The following is a 22,513-nucleotide window of genomic DNA, read 5'->3' on the forward strand; positions in this document are numbered from 1 at the left end:
GGCATTGCCTTACAGAACATACTTCACTACCAGTGTTCTTTCCTGTTATACTTGAGCCTCTCCTGTGGCAGGGAGCCCACCACCAAGAGGTACCTGTGTATGAAAATCCTTCCAAACGTTCTTAGTATGCATCCTTTGATTCCTAGACATCTGACACCCAGCACCCACTTACTCTTAAAACTGCACGTGAACAGATCAGTTCCTCATAAACAGGAAGACACATTTACCTTAGAGTCCCAATACACAAGTATTAAAAACATATTACTTTACCATCTTTTTTAGACATGAATCAGGAAGAAGGAAATAAAAAAATTTTGATCTATATTAGCTAACACAAAGTTTAGTTAAGAGTGCTTGCTAACAGAAGTGTAGGCTAGCATAAAGAAGAAAAATAAGATGTTAAACTCAATGCCTTTGCCCTCAACACTTTAATAGCAATCATTGTTTCACTAAGCTAGTAACAATATTTTATTAATAACTTCTTAGATTTAGTAGGCTTAAAATCTTATTTGCACTTTTACTTTCATGTTCAGTGAAGATTCTTTGTTATTTGCTTGAAACCAATGAAAACAATGGTTATTATGAAAACTGAGTATAAATTTCAGTTGATGTAAAGATATAATAGTAAGCCTATTAAGTTGTACTCAGAAGTATACTGAAGTTATATAAAAGCTGAATTTTACAAATATGAAGATGAGCAACTCATTTGATCATTTCCTACATTTCCCTGCTCTAGTTCTTATCTACCACATTTCTTAAAACATTTTTGCAATATTTTTATTATTTTAAATTATCTATGTATTGCTTCTCTCCCATCAGCTCAAATGATCAGAGGCAATGCAACTTGATTTCTTCGAAGAAAAGCATCTCATAAACTCCCCATTGCTGTAACACATGCAGTAGGAGTCTCCATGTTTCCACACTGTCCCATAAAAATTAGTCTTCAGTCTCCTGGTATCATGAACATATTTGCACTTGGAGATTTTCTTTCCTCCTAAATGAACATATAAATTGGGGGAGAGTAAGTTGTGGTAGTATGTCCGATGTGGTCCTAGCCAGACCATGCCATACATATTTAGTCGTGAAACCAACAAACTCTAATATACCATCTCTGTGCCAACAGCCTGAAAAGCCACACATTGGTGAGATTTCTCCCTTCAGAAAACAAGCAAAATGAATGGATCTTATTTTGCAGAACAGGACCCTTTACCTACATGGAAAGTAGAGGAAAGACATCTGGGGCATACAGAGGGCTTTAGGGCTACTGCTCTGCCACTCCCACTTTTGCAGTTGACCTCAGCAGCACTATTTTTCTTCTGTCCATCAGCTCCTTCCTGCCATTTCCTCCTGATCCCTTTAGATGTTCTTGTGCATTATTTCAATCCCTCCCTGACCCTGTCATTTCACCTCAGCCACGTGGCGAGCCCCAAACCTGGACGAACCCACCTCTCCACCTTCTCCAAGCCTGCCTCTGGACAGCAGAGCAGTGCTAGACAAAAAGCCCACATTCAGGCACTGCAAAAGCATAAGCCCCTATCTTAATTGGGGTACTAATCTCATCTGACAAGCTTAGCTCTTTCTTGTTAGCTTGCTCTCGCACTTCCCATAGCTACTTAAAAACTTCTCCACTCTAATTCTATTATTTAATGAACACGGAGTGCCTATGAGGTGCCAGGCGGTCTTCTAGGTACTAAGATACTACAGTGAACATAACCGATGAAATCCCTATCCTCACCAAACATATACTAAATGAAGGCAGACAGATAATTAACAAAATAAATAAGGAAAAATACGTTAAGTGCCATTAAGAAAAATAAAGGAGGGGCTACGGAGTCCTGGAGAGGTTATAACATAAAAAAAAGTTTTTGAAATAGTAACTATGGAAAAATCACATATCTTAAGTAGACAACTTGCTGGATTTTCACAAGATGAAACATCCTGTAACTTACAGAGGAGTTGGGAAAGGTCTCACTGAAAAAAATGCCATTAAGCGGAGACCTGAAAGAGAGGGAGTGAGACACTTGAAAATCTAAGGGAAGAGCATTCCAGACAGAGAAAATAGTGCAAAGGCCCAGAGGCAGCATGTCTAGTTTGTTTGAGGAAGCAAGGCCAGTGTAGCTGGAATGCAGTGAAGGAGGGAAGAGTCATTAAAGGCGATTTCAGAGATACAATGAGGACCAAATTGTACAGAACCTGTGGACACCCAGAATGACTGTGGCTTTTCCTCTGAGTGAGATAGGAAGCCATTAGAGAATTTTAAGGAGATACAGTAAAAAAAAAAAAAAAAAGAGAGAGAGAGAGAGAGAGAAAGAATTCTGAGGAATGAAGCCTAGGGTCCTGCAAGTTTCAGGTTAGACATAAAGAGGTCTTACAAAAGAATCTGAAGAAGAGAGGATAAGTGGGATAGAAAGGGTGCAGAGAGGAAAAATTAGGAAACTAGTGTTCTGGAAGGTCTGCAAGGTGGTTACAATAACGAAACTACAGACAGAGTGCTACAGGTCAATGTTAACCTTGACAAGAGCAGTTTCAGAGGATCACTGGGGATGTAAACCTATTGGGATTGGGTTCAAGAGATCACCAGAGAAAGGATATGAAAATGAACCACTTTACTGAGGCATTTAACTATGAAAGACAGCAGAGAAATGGCATGGTAGGTGGGGAGGGGTGAGGATTCAAGAAGACTATAGTGGATGTTGTGGTAAATGACCCAGATCTCAGCTTTAGGACCAAGGTACTCATTCCCTCAGCAACTAAGAGTTTTGGCTGCTGCACTGGTTTACATATAGTCTATGGCCGCCTTCACACTGCAAGAGGAGTTGACAGAGCGCAGAGCTCACAAAGTCTGAAGTGTTTATCATCTGACCTTTCACAGAAGGTTAAAACGTCTAGCTGTCCTATCTACAACACTCTGGTGCCTGATCTTATAGGTAAAGAGATATGCTTAGTCGAGCAAAGGCGTGGGGAAGTTCACATTCCCCCCGCTTTTTAAAAGTTTTTTTTTTTTTTAAAGGATTTTATTTATTTTTCAGACAGAGAGAGAAAAAGAGAGAGCGAGCGAGCACGCACAAGCAGAGGGATCCCAGGACCCTGAGATCATGACCTGCTCTGAAGACAGACGCCCAACCAACTGAAACACCCAGGCATCCCTAAACGTTCAAATTCCTACACTTGTTCTTCCTTCCAAATCTAGGCCCAAGTTTGCCCAGCTGTGAACTACTGAATATACTGTAACTGAAATGCTAACTTACTTCTCGGAAGAACTTCAAAGAACAATGATTAAAAATGAAACTCAGGGTGCCTGGGTGGCTCAGTGCATTAAGCCTCTGCCTTTGGCTCGGGTCATTATCTGAGGGACCTGGGATCAAGCCCCAAATTGGGCTTTCTGCTCAGCAGGGAGCCTGCTGCCCCCCACCCCCACTTGCCTCTCTGACTACTTGTAATCTCTCTCTCTCTCACTCAAATAAATAAATAAAATCTTAAAAAAAAAAAAAAAAAAGAAACTCAGTGGTAGCAGGAAGAACACTAACCTAATTGAGGAGCAAGATTCTAAGATCAGATCCCTCTACAAAACCTGTTCGTGGGTTAGCATTTTCTCAATTATCTGCATTTCTTTCTATGCTCCATTTTAAGTTTACAAAACTCAAATCTGCTATGGTTCTTTACTATTTCACATCACACATTCAAACCAAATATATACACATGGCCAAATGTTTTCTGATGTACTGTGTCCAAATTGTTTATTACAAGTATTAGATACCCCCCTCCTGAATTTTAAAAAGTCAGCAATAAAAACTGCACCATCACATTTTCCCTTATTCTAGCCTGAACACATGCTAGAATCCAGGATAACAATCATACAACCCAAGAAAAGCACTTAAAGATAGGATACAATAAATAAAAAATTAAAAGCCCCTAAATCTTGGACAGCTACTATTTATTAGCTACCAAATCTTCCAGAGTCTCAAACTCCCCATCTGTAAAATTAACAGTTATTAGTGAGTTTAAGTGTTTGCTAATGTTGAAGTCTGTATACAATTAGAATATACACATGCTATCTCACAACATCTGAAAATATAAATGAAACCTACTAATACAGTGAATGCTAGCACAAATCACTTCTAATCACCTTCTACCAAACACTAACCATTAACAATAAATAGCATTTGGGGCACCTGGGTGGCTCAGTGTGTTAAAGCTTCTGCCTTTGGCTCAGGTCATGATCCCAGGGTCCTGGGTTCGAGCCCTGTATTGGGCTCTCTGCTCAGCGGGGAGCCTGTTTCCCCCTCTTTCTGTCTCTGCCTGCCTCTCTGCCTACTTATGATCTCTGTCAAATAAATAAATAAAATCTTAAAAAAAAAAACCCACAATAAATAGCATTTACCAAATGTCAGGCACTGCACTGATGGCTCCACTTGTATTCTTTTACTTTATCCTTACACATTCTGAAGTAGACAAATGTTCCCCCCACGCTAATTTTACAGGTGAAGAAAATGAGATACAGAGGTTCAGTTGCTAAAAGTCATCCATTTCCTACGTGTTGGAATCAAGACACAAAATCACATCTGCTTGTCTTTAGAGCCAGTGACTGTGACCATGGTGCTATATACCACACCTCCTTAGGTCAAGAATGAATATAAATTACCAAAATGAAACACAGCATCACAAGGTAAAAATACATGCTATTTGGGTAAAGATGGTAGATCAAGCACATTCATCTACTTCCACTGCCTCCTAAAATTCCATTAAATGACAGCAAAGATTTTCGTCTTAAGGCATAAATCTAAAAGAATGGGAAAAGAAAGGAGACAATAGCAGCAAAAAGCTAGAAGCTAGAAAGCAGATGGACAAATAACATGGTAGCTCCAAGAAAACATCTTGAGTCAGCAGTAGAAAAGCAAAACAAACAACCCAACTTACATCAGAGAATCCCTATAAGGTTCGGAACTGGTGTCTTCCACTACCTTTGGAAGTAGGAGCAAAGGGGTAGACACTACAATAAGGACTGGTGAAAGATTTAAGTATTCATAATGCTCTCTGCAACTCTATGTAGCTAACTAAGCAGCCTCTTTTGCCCACCTCCCTCCCCAAATTAGACATTTAATTTCTGAAAAGGGTAAAATAGAGGGTTCTCTGGATTGGGGATGCTAGGCAGTTATGGGCAGAGGTACTATACTCAATACAGAGACTCAAATGCATTCCAGATGTGAGATAAAGAAAACAAGATACAGAAAAAAAGAGATCCAACATGGGGGAAGAGGAAAAGGAATTCCTGGAATTGCCAGTGAGTAGAGATCCCAGAACACAGCACTACACCTAAGGCATAGGAGACCACAATCCAGACTGGGACAGGTCAGAAAGCTCCAGGAAAGACTTATTTGCCAAGATGAAATAGGATGCCTAGTGAAACTGAACACTGTGATCAATTTAGATATATGGCAAAGGGTCTAGTTGATTTAGGTTAAGTTTATAGAAAACGAAGCTGAGGAAAAACAAAAATATGTACAGGAAAAGAAAACAAATAGCATTTAGAGTCATCATGAAATTGATTCACACAAAAGCACACTAAGTACATTGGAAGGAAGAAGAAATGAGAAGCGGTAAGAATGACAGAGGTAAGGAAAGAGTCCTAATCCCTCCACACACGGAAAAGTCAGTAGGCAATGTCTAAAAAGAAAAAATCATAAAATAACAACACAATCATGCTATTTAGAGACATGAAGGTAAATACCGATACAATTAGCTAAAAAGAGGTGACTGCAGTTGTATCCGGGAAGAAGGTTAAGAACTGTCCTCTTCCCCCAATAAACTTAGAGAACAGACATAAAGCAGCACTTTTTCCTTTGGTGGTGGTACAGATGGATTCCCAGCATCACGGAGCAATGTTGCCTTTCACAAAGACTGCTTCACAATAAAATAATGTCAGTCAATCCTTCAGTCCAAAACAAGAGGAACTCAATTTAATGTAGTTTGTAATAATTATAATATTAAAGAGGCCTGTAGCAAAAAGCAGGTTAAGAGAAATAAAATCCCAATTTTTTCCTTAGTTGCTACTTTTATTAAAAAATATAGAATGATGGTCCTGTGCTCAAGTGTTGTTGGGGCTATGTGCTGGCTTCTGTAAAACAAAACTAATCAAAAGGAATTCTTCAACATACATACTCCAGACAGAAGTAAAAAGGTAAACAGAAATGACTAACAAGACAGTGCTATTGTAGACATAATTCCCTTATAATTAATACTTGCTAGAAAATGGACTTTGACATTACTTACAATTATAACAACATTCACAGAGGCTGAGCATCACAGGCATATGGGTGTATTATGACCCAAGATGTCTTTACTTCCCAAGTAGTTTTAAATTTTAGCTATGAAGGTCAGTCACCAGAGCCAAACTTGTTCTTAACAAGTAGAAGTTTTATGTCCATTCAATCCAAGAGTCTCTTACATATTTCTGGGCCTATTCATTTGTAGATAGGAGTAGAAATTGTAACTGGGTTCCTCATATCATGCATTCACATGTGGTGCCCATCTTCATATGCTGTCCAATTTCTTTAGGATAAAAGGTGCTGAAAGAAAAATAAACCCAGAATTTCAGATCTATTAGCCCACAAGTTACATTACGGAATTTATAAGATGGGGGGCAGGAATCTTACAGGTTTAGTTCACTACATTTTTAAAATGACTCCAAATTATGGCCAAGCCTCTCCCTGCATAACCTAGCAAAAAAGACTCACTGTCTTTCCAGTGTCATGAAGCTCTGACTATTCTAAGGTTCATTCTTACACCGTATACAATCTTTTCTTTAGGTAGTTCTCTCTCTTAGGACCACTAAGAGTAAATTCAACCCTCCTTCAAGAGACCATACTTTTTACTTTGGGTGATTTAACTGTCAAAGAAACAAAATGCTAGGAGAAACAAACTGGCATTTTTTCACTTTTTAAAACATATTTAAGGGGTGCCTGGGTTCAGGTCAGTAGAATGTCCAACTCCTGATTTCAGCTCAGGTCATGAGCTCAGGGTCATGAGATTGAGCCCTGCGTCACGCTCCCTGCTCAGCAGAGTCTGCTTGGGATTCTCTCTCTCCCTCTCCTTCTGCATCCTGCCCCTCAAATAAATAATTAAAAAGAAAACCCATAATCTCACAAAACAAACAGAGGGTTGCCGGGGGGGAGGGGGGTTGGTTGGGAGAGGGTGGTGGGGTCATGGACATTGAGGAGGGTATGTGCTATGGTGAGTGCTGTGAAGTGTGTAAGCCTGGCGACTCACAGACCTGTACCCCTGGGGCTAATAATACATTATATGTTTATTAAAAAATTAAAAAAAAGAAAAAAAGAAAAACCCACATATTTGAAAAAAGCAAAGGGTGGGAGAAAACAGTACTGCACTGGGGAAGCAGAAAAGCTAGACACAGATTTTGGTTCTCCCACTAATTAGCTATGTATCACTTATACAATCCAAATCACATTATGATACAGGCCTACTTTAGTTCTTATAAGGGTGGGTCTAGTAGCGTACAAACAGAAATGGCTAGAAAACAAAAATACTGTCATAGGGATCTAATGAAGTGTTATTACTGTCTGTATGAAAGTGCAATCACTAATCACTAAGACAATGCAAATTAAAACTACAATGAGGGGCGCCTGAGGGGCTCAGTGGGTTAAAGCCTCTGCTTTCGGCTCGGGTCATGATCTCGGGGTCCTGGGATCGAGCCCCGCATCGGACTCTCTGCTCCGCAGGGAGCCTGCTTCCTCCTCTCTCTGCCTGCCTCTCTGCCTACTTGTGATCTCTGTCTGTCAAATAAATAAATAAAATCTTTTAAAGAAAAAAAAAAAACTACAATGAGATACCACCTAACATCCATTAGGAAGGCTACTAACAAACTGTTGGAAAGAATGTGGAAAAACTGGAACCCTGGTGCACTGCTAGTAGGAATGTAAAATGGTACACCTGCTACGGATCACAGCATGGTGGGTCCTCAAAAAATAAAAAATAGAGATATCTGCATATTCATGTTATAGAAGCATTATTCACAGTAGCTAAAATGTATAAACAATCCGGATCCAAAGATGGATGAATGCATAAGCAAATGTGGTATACGATGGAATATTATTCAGCCTTAAAAACGAAGGAGATTCTGACATATGCTATGACATGGATGAACCTCAGGATCCTATGCAAAGTGAAACAAGCCAGTTACAAAAAGACAAATACTATTTGATTTCACTTCTATGAGAGCCTTAAGAGATGTCAAAATCATAAAGTTTCAGGGTTGCAAGATAAAGAGCCCTGGAGATGGATGGTGGCGATGGTTGTACAACATTACAAATGTATTGAATACCACCGAACTGTACACTTAAAATAGTTAAGATAAATTTTGTTCCATGTATTTTACCACAATTTTAAAAATTAGATAATAAAAGGGGCCGAGACCAAAAAAGCTGCCAAAAGGATCCTCTTTCTCAATACCCATACTAAAGTAATGAAACATACCGTTGACATTAAACTGACGATACTGAGATCTGCTGAAAGCTGACAAAGTAGAAGTATGTCCCAATATTTCTAATTCTTATCAGATGAAAAACGGTAACATCCATCAAATGAATGGGTAAACAAAATGTGGCATACCCACACAATGGAATTACTCGGCAATAAAAAGGAAGGAAATACTGACACATGCTACAGTATGGATGAACCTTGAAAACATAATCCAAAGTGAAACAAACTAGACACAGAAGGTCATATATTCTACAATTCCATTTACATGAAATGTCCAGAACAGGCAAATCCATAATGAAAAAGCAGATTAGTGGTTGCCCCGGGAAAGCGAAGGGGAAAATGGAGAATGACAGCTAATGGGCATGGTGTCCACTGTGTAGGTAAAGAAAATGTTCTAAAATGCATTAACTCTGACTATACTAAGAATCACTAAATTAGGGGCACCTGGGTGGCTCAGTGGGTTAAGCCGCTGCCTTCGGCTCAGGTCATGATCTCAGGGTCCTGGGATCGAGTCCCGAGTCGGGCTCTCTGCTCAGCAGGGAGCCTGCTTCCCTTCCTCTCTCTCTGCCTGCCTCTCTGCCTACTTGTGATCTCTCTCTGTCAAATAAATAAATAAAATCTTTAAAAAAAAAAAAGAATCACTAAATTACATACTCTTCATTTTTAAAATTTTTCTCCTTTTAAATAAAGTATAATTGACATACAGTATCCTACTAGTTTCAGGTGTATGTCCTAGGGATTCAGTATTTTTAAAACGATCCCCACAATAAGTCTAGCTACCACACAAAGTTATTACAGTATTGTCTACATTCTCTATGCTACACATTGCACCCGTGACTTATTTTTCTCACAACTGGAAGTCTGTACTTTTTAAACCTTTTCCCCTATTTCAATATCCCCCACTCTACTCCCCACTGGCAATCACCAGTCTGTTGTCTGTATTTATCACTCTGTTTCTATTCTGTTTTTGAAGATTCCACATAGAAGTGGAATCATATGGTATTCCTCTCTCTCTGACTTACTTCACTCAGCTTAATAGCCTATAGGTTCATCCATGTTGTTGCAAATAGCAAGATTTTTATGCCTAAGTAATATTCCATTGTATATACACACCCCATCTTCTTTGCCCACTTATCAAGAGACACTTAGGTTGAACTGTACACTTTAAATTGGTGAACTGTATACTATGTGAATGATACCGTCATTTTAAAAGTGGTAATGTGGGACAGTATTCTGTATGTTTGTTTGTTTGTTTTTTTAAGAAAATCAACTCATATCAGATACAAAGATCACTGAAAAGAAGTAAATATTTTACTGGCAGCTAAGTCAACAAAAAAGGAAGAGGAGAAAATAAGCTGGGAGTTCCAAAAAGCCATCGAAGGAGGGCTGGTGTTTCTGTTCAGCAGGGCTCCCTCTCCTGGGGACGCAGGGTAATACCATAGTCAGGGACGGGGTACCAGGCTTCAGTGAGCTCTGGCCTAGGCCCAATTTGAGCCTTCTACGGGGATGACCTTGGTATGGCCTTCCTTTATTTCAACCATCACTGCCTCTCCACCCAGACTTGTCAGCAATACACTGCAAGGTGCAATGAAAAGAGTACTGAACTGAGAATTGGGGACTGGCGTACAGGTCACTTCTGAGATTCGTATCAGTAAAACTACAGAAGTGATCTACAAAGCTGCACCCCTCTCTAATATTCAGTGTCCCTTTAAACTCTGATAGTTTGTGTTAAGACCCCCTTTGAAAGGTGAGTTCTCATTCGCAAAAAAAGATCTACAGAATGTTAAGCCCGGCCTCCCTCAAAGCGTTACCGTCAAGACCAGCTAACGCAAATAAGCTTCTGCCAAACGTAAATTCAAATAAACCTTCAGGTATTATTATTACTCCTACAGACTCCTACTTCTTTCTTCTCATTCCTTCAAAAAAAAAAAAAAAGTAAGAAACAACTATTTACTTCACCCTCTGTACAAGTGAGCAAAAGAAGCAAACCTTGTATTTCAGAGAGATCAGCACTGAAGGAAGGAAACTTGGTATTAAGAGCTCTGGATTCTAGACCAAGAGCATTCACTGAATCGCTGAATGACCTTGAGCCAGCCATTTCTCTACTCTAGCTGTCAGCTTCGGTCGGCAAAACGAGGGAGCTGCTCGGGAGGGGAGCCGAGGGGAAGTGCAGGGGAGTAGGTAATAAACCCTGAGGCTCTTTCAATTCAAACGCTCTTACCGCAGGGTGAGGCGGGATGATCACCCTCGCAGTCCCGGCCACCGCGTGTACTTCTGACCCTGACCCGCAGACCCTAAGTCGCGCCTGCGCCCGCTGATCTCGATCCCCATGTCCCACTCTCCCCGCGACGACTCAACTAGCTCAGCTCGCGGGCCCCCAGAGAACCAGAGTTGGGTGGGTGGTGTCCGCGAGCTCCCCGCGGGTCTCATGACCGCAGCCTAGAAGGACACTCACTGACTCGCAGCAGGGCCACGTAGATGAGGAAGTTCCGTATGGACGAGAGCACATCCTCGCGCATCTTCCGTTTCATCTCCTCGGGGTCCAACTTCGGCGCAAGGCCCTCGATCCGGAACATCTCGGCTTTGCCTCCCCGGCTTCCAGATGCCACGCTCTGCTCTCCTCAGAGGCTGCCAGGCGCCCGGAACCGGCCCCATCCCATTTCCTGTTCCCGCCCGCCGTTTTCGCGCGCGGCGACGGGGAGTTGCGAGGGACAATCCTCATTCGTCCGAGAGGTTCTGCAGCGGGCTGCCTGAAGGGGGCGTAGTAGTCTCAGCCACGCAGGACTCCGGTTCCTCCAGGCTGTTGTTGAGTAAGCTTTGTCTTGAGCAGGGCGCGGTACGCTGCAAAATGCTTTTACGCCTCGCCTCAGAGGGGGCGATGCTCGAAGATACCACCATAAATAACAATAGCTACAGTTCTGTGCACGAGTTAGATATTCAAATCCTCATTTCCTAGATGACAAAGCTGAAACACAGAGAGCTTTAAAACAACTTGCCCAAATATTCTTTAAAATACCTTAGGGGAAAAAAGTGTTGAGGAAGGGAAATGAAACGGTATTACCAAAGTGTTGAAAATTGCTTAAACTGTTGATTAATATATCAGTTTAATTATCCTAGTCTTTTTATTTTGAGCATGTTTGAAAATTTTCCAAAAGTTCAAAAAAAAGATGAAGATGATGAAACTTGCTTGTGATTACACAAGTACTGTATGCAGTAGTTTTTTTTTTTTAATGTTATTGTCATCCCCATTCTAATTTATATAAATATATATACACACATATATACTCTATGCCCTACCCGGGGCTTGAACTCAGGACCCTGAGATCAAGAGTCTCATGTACTGACCGAGCCAGCCAGGCACCCCTACGGTAGGGTTTTGTCTTTAGATCTGTGGGACCCAGACATAAGAAAGTTTTAAACTCCATATTATTATTGTATTCTCATTTCTGGCATTAACCAATCCTTATAGATAGGCCCAGTAATACAGTATATAAAAAACAAGTTGAGCTCCTTTCAGCATTTTACAGATGAGAGGGGGCTGAGAAACCAAGTGCACTGCTTACAGTCATTCTGCTAGTGATGGGCAGAGGCAGGGTTCTAATGCAGATAATTATAATGCCAAGATGCACTGTCTTTCCCCTGCACTCCACTGCTCCTCTGTTAGTCTTTTAACCATTAGTGCCTGCCTGGATGGGCATCACTGGAGTCAAGAGGTAGAGGTTTAGTACAATCAGATTTCCGGTCACAGAATCATCAAAACAGTGCAGCTCCAAATTTTGCATGCCAACTAGCCATATGGAATTTTTAGACACAAACCAGATGACTGAATTGCTCACATAATTCAAGACCAGAATGTGCCTGGGGCATCTGGGTGGCTCAGCCAGTTAAGTGTGTCCGACTGTTGATTTTGGCTCAGATCATGATTTCGATGTTGCTGGATTAAGCCCTGCCTTCAGTTCCATGCTGGGCCTGGAACCTGCTTGAGATTCTCTCTCTCCCTTCTCCTCTACCCACCTCCCTTCTTCCCCTCTCTAAAAAACAAGAAACAAAACCCAGAATGTGCCTTCCTGACTACACACTGCATAGCAACAGTGGGTTTGGATAAGTTAGAACAGTCATTTACTGCAATAACTGATAACTAAAGCATTGCTGCCCACCTTCCTGATTGACAGAATGCAAGACGTTGGGGCAAGAAAGAGAACTCATCTGCTTATTCAAGCTTTGGTAATCTCTTCTATCTATAATTCATGCAGTGGAATACTAGAAGGAGCTCTGGAATGGAAGGGGCTGTTCCCAAGGAGCATCCTCCATCCAACACTTTGAGAGTACTGCACTGACACTGGAAGGCAGCAGGGGCTGTGGAAAGAACCTGGACAGGAAGACTGGAGACATAGCCTTCAGATTTGGCACTGCCATTCTCAAGCCACGTGACCAGGGATGCGTCTCTGTTTCTGTGCAACTCCATTTCTTCAGTCATAAACGGAGAAGACACGATTAAATGCACGTTTAAAAAAAAAGATTTTAGGGGCACCTGGGTGGCTCAGTGGATTAAAGCCTCTGCCTTCAACTCAGGTCATGATCCCAGGGTCCTGGGATCGAGCCCCACATTGGGCTCTCTGGGCAGCGGGGAGCCTGCTTCCTCTTCTCTCTCTCTCTGCCTGCCTCTCTGCCTACTTGTGATCTCTGTCTGTCAAATAAATAAATAAAATCTTTTAAAAAAAGATTTTATTTATTTATTTGACAGAGAGAGACACAGTGAGAGAGAGAACAGAAGCAGAAGGAGTGGGAGAGGGAGAAGCGGGCTTCCCGCAGAGCAGGGAGCCCGATGCGGGGCTCCATCCCAGGACCCTGAGATCATGACCTGAGCTGAAGGCAGCTGTAATGACTGAGCCACCCAGGTGCCCCTGATTAAATGCTCTTGAAAGGCCGGTTCAGTTCTAACAGTCTAAGCATTTTGAATTCTAATTGTGTCATCTAGGGCATTCTGGTCTGGAGTGTGTGGATGTCAAAATATGACCAAGTGTGATCAGACATTGAAACAGTCAGCGTGTAGCCAGCAGTAGGAAGAATGTAACCATAAGGCATATCTCATCCACCTGAACAGTGAGGCAAAATGAGCTGGAAAGGAATGAGTTCTTAAGTGATTCCGGTAACCAAGATCCCGATGCTGACAGAGTTTAGATCAACAGTTCCCATATAGAACTGCTGTTTTTTTCTTTACTGAGATGCTTTTGAGTAACTTGCTTGGATTCACAGGGAAACAATGAGGGGAGAAATTCACAAAAAATCATTTATATTGGTAAAAAGATCCAATTTTTAGCCCTTGGACTTCATTCATTCAATGCTGTATAAAGCAGCACTTGTTGACTGGACAGGTGATGGGTGGCAAATAACTGACCTGTTAAAGGGCAACCTTACTCTCCTAACAATTTTTCTTTGAAAGGTGTGGTGCTTGCCAGCCTACCTGTAGAGAGACAGGAAGGTAGTGGATAGAAATAAGGAGCAGTCGGTCTTGAGGTGAGGAACTGGTTCTGGATACAATCTGGAAGGGTGAGCTCTTTCTGTTCCAGAAATGTTGATCCTGATCAACCGTCCTCCCCTTGCGTGGCTCCTCCACCGGTAATGGAGGAAACTCATTAAAAGAACTTAGGCTCCTTTCTTTCTTTGTTGGGTGCCCTTCCTTTTACGGCTTGTAGGTGGTGGTATTGTCCACTGGCCCTCAGTTTAGGTGCGGCAACTGGGAATCACACACTTCAGGAAGTTAGCCCTGGGGTGAGCTGTGCCACAGCCTGGACCCTTCATTTTTTTCCTCATTGGAATAACGAGGGGATTGGGTCTAATCTTTAAAATCACTTGAAGCTCAAAAATGCTGAAAATATGTGTTCATCTTTCCTGTTCTTCCTTCATCACCTTGCTAAAAGGTTAGAAGCAACGGATTCCCTATGGTTGTGCCATGAAAGGCAAAAATGAAAAGTAGGCACACATAATTTAACATTGATATTTGCAGTCTGATCATAGAGGATATGGTAGCTGATGTCACAGCCTGTCTTGTTTTCCATTTTGATCCCAGGAGGGATTTAGGAGCTATTTCCTTTGCCTCGACTTCCCAGACAGTATTGCACACAAATGTTCTGTGCACACAACTTACCCATAAGCGAATTAAGTGTTTTAATCCCATCATTGGGGAGGAATTTGTATTTACAGGGTCAGAGATTGACAGATGATTCATGACTGGGGAATAATTCTGACACATAATCACAGGAACCTTGTGGTTTCTAATGCATTGGGAGTTATAGGCTTTGGCTATTGAACAGTTCAACCCCTTCACTTGACAGATGAGGAAACTGAGGCCCAGAGGGAATCTAGAGGTATAGCTAGTTGGGACTAAGGTAGGTCTCTGGACTCCCAGTCCAGCACTTTTCCACATGACCTTGCAGATTTCAATACTTTGTGGTTATTCTCGTTGATGATCTTCAACTCAGAGGTAAGAATTGGAAAAATGGGATGTTGTTTGACCTCAGCTTGGGAGGGACAGGATAAAGGGTGGCTGCTATTCATTAAGAGGCTGACAGCAGTCCTTCTTTCCATGTTTCCACTGCCATCAGCAGTAGCTAATCTGGACAGTGTCGTTAACAACTCCACATGTCTTCTTCCTTACTCCGTCAGGAGATGAACATGGTCTGGTGTTCCCAAAATCAGCTTTGTTTTGAAGTCCCCTGAGGACCCACCATGAATGAAATAAAGGTTAGGATCAGGGAAGGACTGCTCTGTGATCGTTAACCAGAGTCCTCACCCAGTAGAGGGGATAGCTTGCTTCTAAAAATTACTGCCCAGCAAGAGGAAGTCCTTTCGCACTTTATTTTTTTTCTTATTTCTTTTCAGCGTAACAGTATTCATTGTTTTTGCACTACACCCAGTGCTCCATGCAATACATGCCCTCCCTAATACCCACCACCTTGTTCCCCCAACCTCCCACCCCCCGCCCTTTCAAGACCCTCAGGTTGTTTTTCAGAGTCCATAGTCTCTCATGGTTCACCTCCCCTTCCAATTTCCCTCAACTCCCTTCTCCTCTCCATCTCCCCGTGTCCTCCATGTTATTTGTTATGCTCCACAAATAAGTGAAACCATATGATAATTGACTCTCTCTGCTTGACTTATTTCACTCAGCATAATCTCTTCCAGTCCCGTCCATGTTGCTACAAAAGTTGGTTATTCATCCTTTCTGATAGACGCATCATACTCCATAGTGTATATGGACCACATCTTCCTTATCCATTTGTCCGTTGAAGGGCATCTTGGTTCTTTCCACAGTTTGGTGACCGTGGCCATTGCTGCTATAAACATTGGGGAACAGATGGCCCTTCTTTTCACTACATCTGTATCTTTGGGGTAAATACCCAGTAGTGCAATTGCAGGGTCATAGGGAAGCTCTATTTTTAATTTCTTGAGGAATCTCCACACTGGTCTCCAAAGTGGCTGCACCAACTTGCATTCCCACCAACAGTGTAAGAGGGTTCCCCTTTCTCCACATCCTCTCCAACACATGTTGTTTCCTGTCTTGCTAATTTTGGCCATTCTAACTGGTGTAAGGTGGTATCTCAATGTGGTTTTAATTTGAATCTCCCTGATGGCTAGTGATGATGAACATTTTTTCATGTGTCTGATAGCCATTTGTATGTCTTCGTTGGAGCAGTGTCTGTTCATATCTTCCTTTCACACTTTAAAAGAGGATTAGAATTTTGATAATCTTAACCTCACTGGCATTTGCTTTCTATAATATGCTATTCTCTGTTCTAATTTTTAGGGCTTTATCTGGATGATTCATGAGTGTTTTATCTTTCCAAGTAGACTAGAAGCACCTCAAACACAAGGAACACATGCTTTAATCATCCAAACAACAGAAAAGATATTTATACACAGTAAAAACTCAGAAAGTACCCCCTGAGTGGATGAATGGATGAACTTCATATCTGCAAACCTTTAGAATCAAAGAATTGGTGGCTTTGTATATCACACTGAAAGGAAATTATCCTCCAAAGAAATTTACCCCAAATCCTACATAATATTTTTAGCAATTTATTTTTCCCTGTTTTTGTATACCTTGTTTTTGTTTACCTAAATAAAAATAATTAAATAATGAATTTTAAATACATTAGATAATTTTTACATATCAGAGGCAAGATTAAAGAAAACTTTAAATTTGACTTGCTTTAATTTATTTATAGCAATGTAATATATGAAACCATATATGATATAATATAAATTATATTATCATATAACCACATTATACTTTTAATAACTTCTTTTGTCACAAAAGTACATGTTTATTTTTATACGATTTAGAAAATAAATACTTTTTAAAAAAGATTTATTTTTATTACTTATTTGAGAGAGAGAGCATGAGCAGGAGGGCCAGAAGGAGAGGGAGACAGACTCTCAAGCAGACTCCCCACTCAGTGTGGCGTCTAAGGAGGGGCTTGATTCCATAACCCTGAGATCATGACCTCAGCCAAAACCAAGAGTTGGACACCCACCCAACTGCACTACCTAGGTGCCGCTAGAAAATACATAATTAAGGGCAAAAGAAGAAAAGAACAATTCCTCATAATCCCACAACCACTACTGATACATTGGTGATCATTCTGCCTTTCTTCTTCTAATGTATACTCACGTAGCTCACTCTCTTTCTCCCTCTCTCTCTCTCTCTCTCTGTGTGTATATATATCTACAGACCACAGATATATGTGTTTTTTTTTTTTTTTACAAGAATGGGCCCTATAGCATATGCTATTTTAGTTTGCATGTTTCATTTAAGTTATATTGTCCGTCTTCCTAAATCTTTAAACAGTCTTCTAAGTGTCATTAATTGTGGCTGTTTGGTATTCCACTATATAGATGACCAAAATTTATTTAACTAATCCTCTCCCTTTAGGCATCTAATGTGCTTTCATATTTTTTCCATAAATAAATTCCAGGGAAACTGATTGTAACACTATCTTTGTGCACACATTAAAAAATTCTCTAATCATTACAATCATTACCTTAAGTTCAGAGTTCTCAATTCTTCCTAGTGACCCTCTTTTTTTTCCTGAGCAAAAAAGTGGCCAAGAGTGTAGGTGTCAGAACTCTAGACCTTTGAGAACTACAAGCTGGGGGTGGAAATTTTTGTTTGTTTTTAGAGGAGGTTTGCTTCCTTCTACTATAAGTTCTAATTATTCTGCAAAAGGAAAAGTAAAACATACTGAAAGTCTTAGTTTTCATTGACATTATTTAGAACACATAATAATTATCACACATCTTCCTGTGGAGATGAGAGAGCTGGTTTTGTCCCTACTCCCACCCCAACCCCATTACACAAAACACACATATATGCTACAGAAATATGTTTGTACAGCTGGGTAGTTTTCTTTTTCCTTCAATACAGTTTCTTTCTTCTTTCAATAAAAAGTGCCTGTCTTTTTTTTTTTTTAAAGGTTTTATTTATTTGAGTATGCAGAGAGGCAGGCAGAGAGAGGGAAGCAGGCTCCCCACCAAGAAGAGAGCCCAATATGGGGCTCGATCCCAGGACCCCGGGATCATGACCTGAGCCGAAGGCAGAGGCTTTAACCCACTGAGCCACCCAGGCATCCCAAAAGTGCCTATTTCTTAATAGTAGGTGCTCTATTAATTTTTATAAAGTGAAAGAAATGGAAAAAATAATTTTTTTATTGATTCAATGATTACACGTCCAGTCCTACACTGATAGACAAGTTCTCATCCCATGTTCAGAGCCCTTTGAGAAAGCAATAAGAGAGCTCTTTGAGTCCAGCCTCCCCAGGAAACAAAGCTAAAGCTATCAGTATCCATTCTCCACACCCTGTCCCTGATATTTTCGGGATGACAGACCTGCCTGATGAAAGCCAGTGAGTAGATACCTAGAAATGTATTTTCTCATTTTAGAAAGACAGAGCTTTCTTAAAGTAGGAATACATTTTGTTCTTGCGATTAAAATCGAATTGCTATGTGTTGTACCAATTGTGAATGAAAGAATGCCCATCTTCCCATCATGTAACATTTAGACTTCAGTTAGGGAGAATAAGGGCCACGTCTTATTAGCCATATTCTGTGAAATCTTATCCTAACCATCTTCTCCAGCGCATTTCTCAAAGTCTTTCTCTGATGCTTGGCCCCGATTTCCCACAACCCTGCTCCTCCTTGAACATCGGCAGTGGCAGGGAGCTCACACTTTACTGGGTGGTTCCATCCATCTGTGGACAGGCAGTTCTTTTCCTAGGAGCCAAAAGCTGCCTCTCTTTACCATATCCCCCCTGGTTTTAGTCATGTCTTCCTGAATGTCTGAAGCAAGTCTGATCATTCTTCCTTATGGTTGTGTCAAGGAAGCTTGGGTCTTCCTTTATGCTTGTTTTCTCCAGGCTAAAAATAAATTTTGCAGAATCCTCTCAGAATTTTCCAGTTTTCCCCTTATCAACAATCTTAACTCTTCGAGTTACCCATGATGAACTGATTTATCCTGAGCTGTCTGGCCTCACATCCTCCCCACAAACCACTTCCCTGTTCCTCTCCCCAACAAAGGGGACATACTAAGTCTCTGGCAAGGACCTACGGGATTCAAAACCAGAGACTCTTTATTCCTTACTCAGAGATTATCCTTGGACAAGCAGTGTGTGCCTGGGTCATCTGTCTCTTCCCTCAGGGTCCTCACAGCGCAGGATGGAATTCCTGGGCCATCCATTTTAGCTCCTGGCATTTGCACTGTAAAATGAAGGCTGGCTGTAGGGAGTAGTGTTCAGGAGAGGTAGTGTGGTTGTAGTAGGAAAAATCCGGACTCTGGAGTTAAGGTTAGTTTTAACTTCCAGCTCCTCCAGGAAGTTGTTTTGAGACCTTGTGCCTGAAATCTTTCTGGGCTTTTGTCTCTTCCTCGGTGACAAGAGAAATCTAATATCTACTGCAAAGTATTGTTTCAAAATCTAAATAAAATGATATCATTAAAGTGCCTCGCCTATGGTGGGCATTCTTTAAATGGTAGCTATTACTAGTCGTAAGATGTAATTTTTCTCTAGAAAAATCATGGCTTCAGCGATATTCCAAATGGAACAAGTAGTTTTTTACTGCCACAGTACCTACTCTGATTTGTCAGCTTCATTTCAGTTCTCTCTGGCCTCTGGTTCACAGTGAATCTTTGTCAGATTATGATCCACACACCTGGTTCTCTTGTCCTTACCTCCTATTCATTTTGCAGCCTGAGGACAGATTGGACTTCTGGACCGACCAATTCTCTGAAGCTGTTTCCTTTAAGAAAAGTCCTTATTGCCAAATCCAAGGGACCCTTGTGGGCCTCTACCTGTCTGCAGAATTTGACACTATTGGCCAGATGACTCTTTCAGGAAAGCTCTCCCCACCTAGCTTCATGGATACCACCACATTCTTCTGGTTTTCTCTAGATGCTCCTCATCCTCCTTACACAGCCCTTCCTAAGGTCAACTCCTAAATGTCCACTTTCTTTCTTTTTTTAAAAAAGATTTTTATCTACTAATTTGATTTTTTAAAAAAGATTTTATCTACTTATTTGAGAGAGACAGAGATAACGACAGAGATAGTAAGAGGAGCAGGATGGAGAGGGTGAAGCAGGCTCCCTGCTGAGCAAAGAGCCCAGGGCTGGCTCGATCCTAGGACCCGGAGATCATGACCTGAGCAGAAGGCAGACGCTTAATGACTGAGCCATCCAGGTGCCCCAGCCACTTTCTTAAAGGTTCTTTCCTGGACCCTCCTCTCTTCTATTCTCATGGACAGTCTAGTCTGGCTTCAGCTGCCATCCTTAAGCTAATGATTCACCACGTATGTCTCTACCTTGTAATTCTCTCCAGAAACACAGACCCGTATACCCAACCAACCTATTGACTTCACTGTTTGCTTGCATGTCCCGTGGGTACTTCATACATCACTGTTCAGAGGGCAACCAGTCATCTTCTCCTCTTAATCAACCTTAACTCCTGTGCTCTGTTGCCTAATGAACGAAATCACCATCCAATCCCTCTTGCTGCCAAAGCCAGAAATCTCCAAGCCACTCTTGAGCTTGCCTTCTCCCCTTGGCTCTGTATCTAATTAACCAACAAGTTCTATCAATTCTGTCTCCTTACCATCTCTAAAATTCATTATATTCTTTTTAGTCCTTCCAAACACTCCATTTGCTTGGGTCACCCACCAACTGCTCTTCTTTCTATCTGCAACTGTGTTTTCTGCCCTGCAGTCTAACTAACCTTTTCAAATATGATTTTTAAACTATCCGTCTCCTGGACAAAATACCTTAATTATTCCTTATGGCACTCAGGAAAAGGTACAAATGCTTTGGCCCTGTTTAGAAGGCCTTTTACTGAACTCGTTCTCATCTTCTTCACTAACCTCAGTGCTTTCCACTCCTCTTCCCGTACATGGTACCTCTTCTTTGCTCTTCCTCTAGTCTTCTCCCCCTGCCACCTCCAATTTCCCACCTCTACCTCCACCTCCACGTATTGCAACTGGCTGTTCCCAGAATTCATCAAACTCCTACTTCTGGGTCTTTGCATATGTTTTTCTTTCTGAAAAAAAAAAAAAAAAAAAGATCATTCCTATCTTTTCATTGGGATGACTCTCAGCATCATTCAGAAATCACCTCAGATGTCACCTCCTTCAGAAAGTCTGTACTATCCAGGAGCCACATTAAAAGAAAAGTCTCTACTAGTTTAAATGGAATACTATGCAACCATAAAAAGAGAAACCTTGCCATTTGCAATGACGTGGATGGAACTAGAGGGTATTATGCTAAGCGAAATAAGTCAGTCAGAGAAAGACAATTATTGTATGATTTCACAGATATGAGGAATTTGAGGAACAAGACAGAGGATCATAGGGGAAGGGAGGGGGGAAAAATAAAACAAGATGAAACCAGAGAGGGAGACAAACAATAAGAGACTTAACTTCAGGAAACAAATTGAGGGTTGCTGGGGGTTGTGGGGGAGGGATGGGGAGGCTGGGTGATGGACACTGGGGAGGGTATATGCTATGGTGAGTGCTGTGAATTGTGTAAGACTGATGATTCACAGACCTGTACCCCTGAAACAAATAACACATTGTATGTTAATAAATAAATAAATACATACATACATAAAAAGACTTAAACCATAAAAAAAGTCTCTACTAGTTTAGTTAGAAGTCATGTGCCATGTTGTTGGCTCCTCAGTTTTAAGAAATGTTTCACAGTAAGAGGTGTTCACAGGATGAGAAACTGGGGTGAAGGATATAAAGGAACCCTCTGTATTATTTTTGCAACTTCTCTATAAATCTTAAAACTATTCTAAAACAAAAATATCATTTTAAAAAGTCTCCACTAACCCCCCTCTGCTTGCTTAGCTGCTGCTTCTGTGTTCTCTAAGACTTGCACATGCTGTCCTAGAGTCAAAGCACTTAGCACAGCATCTGGCCACTGTCTGCGTGCCTGAAGAAGGATGCGAATCATGCTTTCCTGTTTATTCCCGATAGCATAATGCCTCGCAAATGGGAAATGTTCACAAAGTATCTCCTGAATAAATTTTTGTTGTTAAATAAATTGTTTTGCGGGGGGGCAATACCAAACTTTTGTTGGAGGGTAATCTGAAATTATAGGCCTAGAAAAAAGGACTTAAAAGCATCAGACATTGACCTGTAGGTTCTGCTTGTTTCTCAGCATGACGAACTTGGCAGACATTGCTGGATACACCTGAACATCACACGTGTCCCTGCACACTGCATGTTTCCAAAGGAGTCACGTGACGTTCGCTTCTCTGCAGGTAAAGAGCCTGGGGCCAGCTGGGCTGGGTTAGTTCACTCTGGGTGAGCCTCACAGGCTCCTGGCACATCCCAGGAGGGTGTGGACGTGGGGCGAATGCATGAAAGCCAACTAGGGCAGAGAGCACAAGAACCAGTGGGAAGAAGAATGATACTGCAGGGAGACGGATCTCCAGTTTGGCAATTCGAGTCCCAGCTCTTTCGTTAATGAGCTGTG

The 22,513-nt window shown here is 41.4% G+C and overlaps 2 protein-coding genes across 2 annotated transcripts in view; both read right to left on the reverse strand.

Moving 5' to 3' along the window:
• The window catches only part of FBXO10 (F-box protein 10), a 69,658-nt gene extending 63,257 nt beyond the window's left edge, over positions 1-6,401 (reverse strand). The window contains exon 1 of the mRNA XM_047699388.1: positions 6,271-6,401. The gene's annotated coding sequence lies outside the window, so the exon portion shown is untranslated. The remainder of the gene's footprint in view (positions 1-6,270) is intronic.
• TOMM5 (translocase of outer mitochondrial membrane 5) lies at positions 5,931-11,168 on the reverse strand. The gene is made up of 2 exons (XM_047699392.1): positions 10,952-11,168; positions 5,931-6,566 (listed from the first exon to the last, which is right to left on the reverse strand). Exons 1-2 carry the CDS (start codon positions 11,070-11,072, stop codon positions 6,532-6,534), a joined length of 156 nt encoding a protein of 51 aa, XP_047555348.1. The 5' UTR covers positions 11,073-11,168; the 3' UTR covers positions 5,931-6,531.
• Positions 11,169-22,513: the final 11,345 nt, after the last annotated feature.

Source organism: Lutra lutra, chromosome 13 (genome assembly GCF_902655055.1).
Source record: "Lutra lutra chromosome 13, mLutLut1.2, whole genome shotgun sequence".
Taxonomy (NCBI): domain Eukaryota; kingdom Metazoa; phylum Chordata; class Mammalia; order Carnivora; family Mustelidae; genus Lutra; species Lutra lutra.